The sequence below is a fragment of the Myotis davidii genome, unplaced genomic scaffold (genome assembly GCF_000327345.1).
Source record: "Myotis davidii unplaced genomic scaffold, ASM32734v1 scaffold249, whole genome shotgun sequence".
Classification (NCBI taxonomy): domain Eukaryota; kingdom Metazoa; phylum Chordata; class Mammalia; order Chiroptera; family Vespertilionidae; genus Myotis; species Myotis davidii.
The window spans coordinates 2,669,594-2,677,634 of NW_006300367.1; the positions used below are offsets into that span (position 1 = coordinate 2,669,594).

At 43.2% G+C, this 8,041-nt stretch overlaps 1 protein-coding gene across 1 annotated transcript in view; it reads left to right on the forward strand.

Moving 5' to 3' along the window:
• Positions 1 to 8,041, forward strand: part of CNTNAP5 (contactin associated protein-like 5) — an 866,926-nt gene that overhangs the window by 802,205 nt on the left and 56,680 nt on the right. Inside the window, exon 21 of the mRNA XM_006776823.2 lies at positions 3,739 to 3,826. Within this exon, the coding sequence (XP_006776886.1) occupies positions 3,739 to 3,826 (88 nt within the window). The remainder of the gene's footprint in view (positions 1 to 3,738; positions 3,827 to 8,041) is intronic.

Consider the following 8,041-nt stretch of genomic DNA (forward strand, 5'->3'; position numbering starts at 1 on the left):
AATCAACTTATTTAACCAGTAAGGTAACATACTTGCCTCCCTGACACTCCCCCCTTCCCTCTCAATCCCTTCTTCTTCCTCTCCATTTACAGTGGTTCTCAACCTTCCTAATGCCGCGACCCTTTAATACAGTTCCTCCTGTTGTGGTGACCCCCAATTTCATTGTTACAAATTGAACATAATTAAAGCATAGTGATTAACCACAAAAACAATATGTAATTATATATGTGTTTTCCGATGGTCTTAGGAGACCCTTGTGAAAGGGCCATTTGACCCCCAAAGGGGTCGTGACCCACTGGTTGAGAACCTCGGATTTAGAACAAGCTGTTCAGTAAAAATAGAAAATGGGAAGCTACTCTACTCCTCCATTTCCCCCCTACCACCACCACTAACCCACAACGCCCAACTCACCACCCCCATACCTCCCCCACTCCCGCCTGGCCTGTGGCCTGAGGGTCTCTGGCAGCACTCAGACCTGTTAGACTCCATTCCCTGCCCCACCACCACCACTAACCCACAACCCCCTACTCCCCACCCCCACTGGCCTGGCCTGAGGTTCTCTGGCAGCACTCAGACCTATGAGAAGCAGGCAAGCCAGAGGCATACAGCACCTAATAGCAGATACTCCCATTCCCCAGGCCTGGAGCTGCCCCTCCTTCTCTCTTCTATTTCTGATGACAGGAAGGAGACCTTGGGGGCTGGGTCTGCAGCTAGAAGCAAGAACTCCTGGTGATGTTTTGAGAATTGTCACAGGATTAGTGTATTTTAAGACAGGTGCTTGCAAAAATGCTTTGGTAGGGAAGTTGAACTTTAATCTAAAATGCACTTATGACGTTAAACAGATTAAGCCAGTGCCCAAAATGCCACAAAATAACAAGCTGTAAAGAAGCAGGTGTCAGGCATTTTTGAAACCAAGTATCTAATTGCTCCTTTAGAAAGATGAAGATCTGGAGGTCAAGAGAGGCATCCCCAGTGTACACAGGCCTGGGTGTGAGTCCATGCTCCTTACTGATGCTATGTGTCTTGGACCAGCGATGTGTCTTGGACTCACCTGCCCGAGCATCAGCATACTTACCTTTAGAAAAGGGGGGTGCAGATAGAACTGAGCTCAGTCAGTTCTCATAAATATCATATGAAAGAGCAGAGCTAAGGAACCAAGCCCGCGGCCTGGCATCTCGGCATTTTCCTCCCTTTCTCATCTCAGTCAGTGGCAGGGTCCCAGATTCTGAGGTCAGTCAAGCTTCTCAGGCAGGTGACAGACCTGAGCCTCCAATCATAATTAGGAATAAAAATGTTAAACCAGAAAGTAACAATAAAGTCTAAAACAAAAATGCACTTCCCACTGAATACTTAAATGATGCCCTCGACTAGGCCATCTTGTACATATAGAATTCCTAAGAATAAATGTTTGTGGTACCCCCCCCCCATTACTGCCCCCTTTATACTGCTTTTACCTTATGCATTTCCACAGTTTTCACATTGGTAACAGCATCTGAATCAGTATAGTTTTCAGGTGCCCTCATCCCATGTTCTTCATGGACCACACTCCATCACTAGCCTCCAGTCTCTTTTGAGTCACTCTACCTTCCTCTCCAAACCACTACAAATTCTCATTTTTCTAAAACTCCTTTAATTACCATTTGGCTCCCTCTCTCTTCCTTAGCCATCTGGTACGTCCCTTCAAGCAGGAGAGAAGGATAGGAATGACTCATGCACTTGAATCATTGTCTCTCCCATGTGGGGCATCTGAGCATAAGCCTGTCAATGTCCAGGGAACCTTTCCCCAGGAAGCTGACCCTGTGCAGCCTGGGGAGCAGGTGAGGGCAGGAGCCAGAGGAAGCTCAGCTGAACCTTCATTTCTCCGAATCCTGCCGCTGCTTTCCACGCAGCAGGAAATCCCCACTCACTTCAGCCTCCTCCCCACCTGCACTGTGGAGGAGGACCCTTGCCCCTGCTGGGAGGGGCAGTTCCAGAGAAAAGGAAGGCAGCTGAGAGCTGAGGTTGCACAGGAAGAAGCTCCTTAGGGCATCTGAATCCCTGAGCCTGGGGATGGGCAGCTCCTGCACAGCAGGCATCCTGGTGGTGCCATGTGCTGTCTTCCTAGCCCAGGAGGTAGAAAGGAAGCAACATGGACGCTTATTTAACCGCTCAGCAAACCCGTGCTAGGAATTATTTTGCCATTTTTTTGTAGTAGACCCTTTAGAAGACATATATTGATAAGATATCCATATTCTCAAAGAGCCAATAGGTTATTGGAGAGGGCGAGAGAGAGAAAAAGTGGGTCATTATGATGCAGCGTAATGCAAAGTTAGAGCAGAAAAAGGCACCATGAGGCGAGGATCCATTTACTGGAGCAAGGGATGAAGGAACGCTTCCAGGAGCTGTGGACCCTGGGAGCACTTAGAACAGTGTCTGGCACACAGTAGGTACTTAAATATTGTTAATTAATTTTGTAGAAATTCAGAAATAAAACACAAAGTGATTGTCTAAAAGTTGCTCACATGTCTAGAGAGGTATGGATAGTAAAGCCAAAAACACAGTGCCTGGGGCCCTGCTCCTGGACACTGTGTGGCCTTGGCCACATCGTTGATTTCTGGATGATATCACTCCCCTGTCTGTGATACAGGGACAATACTGCTTACTTCATAATGTTCCAGAGAAGAATACATTTCGAAACACGCTTCAGTGCAGTATCTGATATGACAAGTGCTCAAAAAACAACAAATATTACTACAGTCTAGTTTCATAAGAGAAGGGTAATAAATCATGTAATCACTTACCACAGGTCACAGCCAGTGACTTCTCTCACAGCAGAAGCTACTGCTCGGCAAACAGCGGCAGAAAGGAAGTCCCAGCAGCAGGAGCGGGGAAAATGGTTACTAGTCCTGATCAGTCACTCCCCAAGGGCACCCAGATAAAAGGGTCCTAGGTTCCTTCTCTTTCAGATAAACCTGAAGACAATGAGGATCGCTTCCAGGGATATCATTTAAATATTCAGAGTAGAGTTTGAAAGAAACTGGCAGGATCTGACTAGACAATTGGGGAAATACTGCCTTAGAAAGAGGAATCAGACAGCAAAGAGGTGAAACTGGAATTAGTGGTGGGTGAGCCATGAAGGGTTCCCTAAAAAAGATTCTAGCAATAAAGGCCTGAAGAGTCCCAGTAGAGGCTTTTGCTTACACCTGTGAGATGGGGTTCATGTTGGTGGCAACTACCCAGCGAGGCTCTCCTCCCCAGGGCCAAACTTCTGTCAAACTGAGATATTTGCCCAAGAAAACCCCCCAGTGTCCATACCTGAATGAGACAAGGTCAGAACTAATGGAGAAAAGGAAACAGGGATGGCTCCAAGGACAAAATGGGGAGGAGGGGGGAGAAATGTGGAATGAGCGCCTGCTTTCCATTTCATGTTAATCCTACACAGCAGGTTCCTGGCTTCTAAGAAGGCTTTACTTGTTTGATTATTTGCAGCAAAGAGTTTGGCGAGAAAATCTCAGTGGGGAGATAAATACTGTAAAAGCTGCACAGAATTTCCAGGGAGAAGACTTGTGTGAGAGCCAAGAGAAAGGAAAGGGCCTTTTGCGTGCATTGTGGGAGGATTAGTGAGGCATTACCCAGCTCTCCAGGGGAAAGTCCCAGAGAGGGGTCCGTCCCATGGGTGCTGCAGCTATTTTCAGAGGAGGTGTGGCGTGTCCTTTGGGGGCCGACTTTGTTGATGCATCTTGTTTCTTTTCCCCGCAGATGGATGAGCATCTCCGGCTCAACTATAACTTCTCCCCAGAAGCGGAGTTCAGGGCTGTGAGGTCACTCACCTTGGGCAAAGTCACAGGTTTGTACTCTTGTCCACTGGGCTTTGTTAAAATACATGAATGAATAAATGATTTTCATCAGGATATTAACTGATTCAAATCTAGAACCAAGATTTCTGGAACGGGAGAAGCTATGATATGTATGTGGTGGGTTGGGAATTGGCATTTACCTCTATATTATGGAATCTTGAATAGGGTAAATTAACAAAAAACACTAAGTGATTTTTTTTACTCAATTTAGAATTAATCTATTAATTTAAAAGGCTTACTTAATTTTTTGCTTAAATTTACTTAATTTTTACCTAAAGACATTAAGGATTTGAAAACCCTAATTATTAGGTTGCTCAAATCCTTAATCTCTTTACTAATTCATCAACAATTGAAAAGGGATTGAAATCTCTTACTACAATTGTGGATTTTCTTTTATTTTACTGGAAGTTCTATGAATTTTTATTTTATATTTTATGAAGGTATTTATTAAATACAGGGAAGATTAAAACTTTCCAATGATTTTAATGATTTTTTTTTATTACTGGCATTATTTTTAAACTTTAATTTCTCTTTGTGATAAAATCTACTTTGTCATTCAGTTTCACTTTAGTAAATATTTACCAGGCCTATTTTTTCCATATATTTTCTATTAATATTTATTTTTCTAAGTATCATGTATAATCTTATGAAAAGCATAGAGTTTAATTTTGCAATTTATCCAGTCTAACTGTCAACTTTATAAGTTGGCAAAAGTAAGTCCCTTTACAATTTGGGGCTACTTATTAAGGTTGAATTTGTTTCTGCCTCCTTGTTTTCTACTTCTTCAACTTTCCCTGTGATTCTATCTTGTTATTTACTCTCTCAATCACAGTACATTGCAGAAAACAAATACCGGGGACATTTTAAGGAGGAATGAATTTAACACAGGAAATTATTTGCTTACAAAATCGTGGCAGCCCTTCCGGTATGGACTCATGTTAGTCTTTCAAAGTGACTCCCCCAAATTTTTGAGTTGGTTAATGGGAAATTGTCACCAAGAAGGACATCACTGATGCTAGCCTGAAGACCAGAGGCCACTGTGACCTAGCACTGCATGTCAGTTCCCTAGAGGAGAAGAAGGGCTCTGAACAATGGTGGCGGAGGACACTTCCTTTTCCATGACTTGATAGGGCAGTAGGCACAATTGAGAAAGCGGGACAATGACTCTGGTCTAACTGCAGCCTCTCAGATCCATAAATTGAATACTTTGGTTTTTCGAGAATAATGTGCACCCAGAAATCTAGCTGCAGTTAGGTCTAAAAAGTTACATTTTAGTTTCCAGTGGCAGTTGAATGAGCCAATCAAGTGACCGAGCTCAAAGTTACATTTCATGTTACTTTCTTATTCCATTACCTCTTTTTATTAATTAGTATTTGATGTACACACTGCTATTTTTGGTTTACTAAGGCGGGCAGTAATCTACTTGTTGTTCATTCCTTCCTATATTTCTGAACACTCTACTTACCAGGTTTTCTCTTAATTTTCCTATTCTTTGCAAATTCAGATGAAATTCCATATTATATTTAGCATAGTAGTTAAACAGTTATATAATTTATGAAGTGATCCCCAGTAAGTAGAGTACCTACTGTCAAACTTCTGTCAAACTGAGATATTTGCCCAAGAAATCTAACTGGCACCATACATAATTATCACAATGCTTCTTACTAGATTTCCTAAGCTGTGACTATTTTGTAATTGCCAATTTGTAATTCTTAATCTCTTTATATTTTTTACCCAACCCCAATCTGACAGCCTTCTCCAATCTGGCAGCCCTCAGTTTGGTCTCTGTGTCTGAGTCTGTTTCTGCCTTGTTTGTGCATTTATTTTGTTTTATAGATTACACATACTAGTATAAGTACAATCATACAGTCTTTCTCTGACTTATTTCATTTAGTATAATACTCTCTAGGTCCATCCATGTTGCCATAATTAGACTTCATTATTTTTTATATCCTAGTAATATTCCATTGTATTTGTATTGCTCATTATCTTTATCCAGTCATTTATTGATGGACATAGAGTTTGTATTCATTGTTTGGCTATCTATACCAGTGACGGCAAACCTTTTGAGCTCAGCGTGTCAGCATTTTGAAAAACCCTAACTTAACTATGGTGCCATGTCACATATAGAAATTTTTTGATATATGCAACCATAGTAAAACAAAGTTTTATATTTTTGATATTTATTTTATATATTTAAATGCCATTTAACAAAGAAAAATAAACCAAAAAAAATGAGTCCGCATGTCACCTCTGACACATGTGTCATAGGTTTGCCATCACTGATCTATACTAATAGGTGGCATTATGCCCTCATGTCATCACAAGATGGCAATCATAAGATGGCCGTGCACACAGGGGAGGCAGGGCCCAGAGGCCACTCCATACAGTGAGGCCTTGGGGTCCTGCAGCTCTGCGCAGCATAGAGGAGGCCAATCCTGGTGTCTTCACCACCTTGCATAGAGAAGGCAGGTTCCGGCAGAGGAGTTGGGTTGCAGAAGGGGAGGGCAGTTGTAGGCCATCAGGCCAGCAGTGGAGCAGTTAGACATCAATCAGGCCAGCAGGGGAGTGGTTAGGGAGTGTTCAGGCTGGCAGGCAGAAGTGGTTAGGGGAAATCAGGCAGGTCGGAAGGAGAGAGATTTGGAGCCAGCAGTCCTGGATTGTGAGAGGGATCGGGCCTAAACCAGCAGTCAGACATCCCCCGAGGGGTTCCAGATTGGAGAAGGTGCAGGCCGGGCTGGGAGACACCCCACCCTGTGCATGAATTTTGTGCACCGGGCCTCTAGTCTATAATAATAAAAATGTAATACGCTAATTAGACCAGACAGCCGAAAGACCATCCCAACATTATTCCAGACAAAGCTGCAGCAGCAGGGGCCAAGGCAAAGGTGGTTAAGGGCTACCAAGCAGGCAGGCGAGCAATTAGGGACAATCAAGCAGGCAGGTAGAGCAGTAAGGGGTGATCAGACAAGCAGGCAGAATGGTTAGGGGCGATCAGGCAGGCAGGCAGAGTGGTTAGGGGTAATCAGGCTGGCAGGCAGGTGAGCGGTTAGAGCCATCAGTCCCAGATTGCAAGAGGGATGTCCAACTGCTCGTTTGCCTGCAAAATTGGTCCTAAACCAGCAGTTGGACATCCCTCAAGGCGTCCCAGATTGCAAGATGGTGAAGGCCAGCTGAGGAACCCTCCTCCCCATGCATGATTTTCATGCACTGGGCCTCTAGTTGTAAATAATATTGCAATGAACATAATGTTGCATACATCTTTTCAAATTAATGTTTTGGATTTCTCCAGAAAATAAAAAAAAAAACAAACAAAAAACAGAAGTCAAATTGCTAGGTTATAAGATAGTTACATTTTTATTTTTTTGAAGAATCTGCATACTGTTTTTGATAGTGGCTGCATGAATTTGCAATCTCACCAAAAATTCATGAGAGGTCCCTTTTCTCCACATCATCACATTGTTATTTGTTGATTTATTGATGAATGCCATTTTGATAAGTATGAGTTGATATCTCATTATGGTTTTAAGTTGCATTTCTCTGATGATTAGTGGCATTTAGCATATTTTCATAAGTCTACTGACCATCTATATTCCCCTTTGGGGAAGTATTTATTCAGGTTTTCTGCCCATTTTTTAGTTGAATTGTATGTTTGTTTGTTTTTAGTGTTATGTGGCATGAGATATTTATAATCTACACTAATAAAAGAGAAACATGGTAATTGGAGTACGACCGCTACCCTTTTCATTGGCTAATCAGCGAGATATGCAAATTAACTGTCAGCCAAGATGGCGGCCAGCAGCCAGACAGCTTGAAACTAACATGAGGCTTGCTTGCTTCAGTGACAGAGGACTCCAACATTCCCCACCTGCCATTGCAGGCCTCTGAGCCTGCAGTTTGAAACATTTTAACAAATACCACCAGACTTCAGCCAGCAGATTCGCAACATTGTAAGCAAAGGCCAGAAACCTACTTTTAGCCCCGGAGGCCTAAGAGATGGAGCCAATCCTCAAAGCTAAAGCTGGCCCAGAATAAAAAAGAAAAAAAAGAAAAAAAGGAGCGGTTGGGAGCTTCAGTCCCCCCCAGCCTCAAAACAGCCCTCAGCCCCTCACCCAGACTGGCCAGGCACCCCAGTGGGGACCCCCACCCTGAAGGGTGTGTGACCAGCTTCAAACAGCCCTCAGCCCCTCACTCAGGCAGGCCAG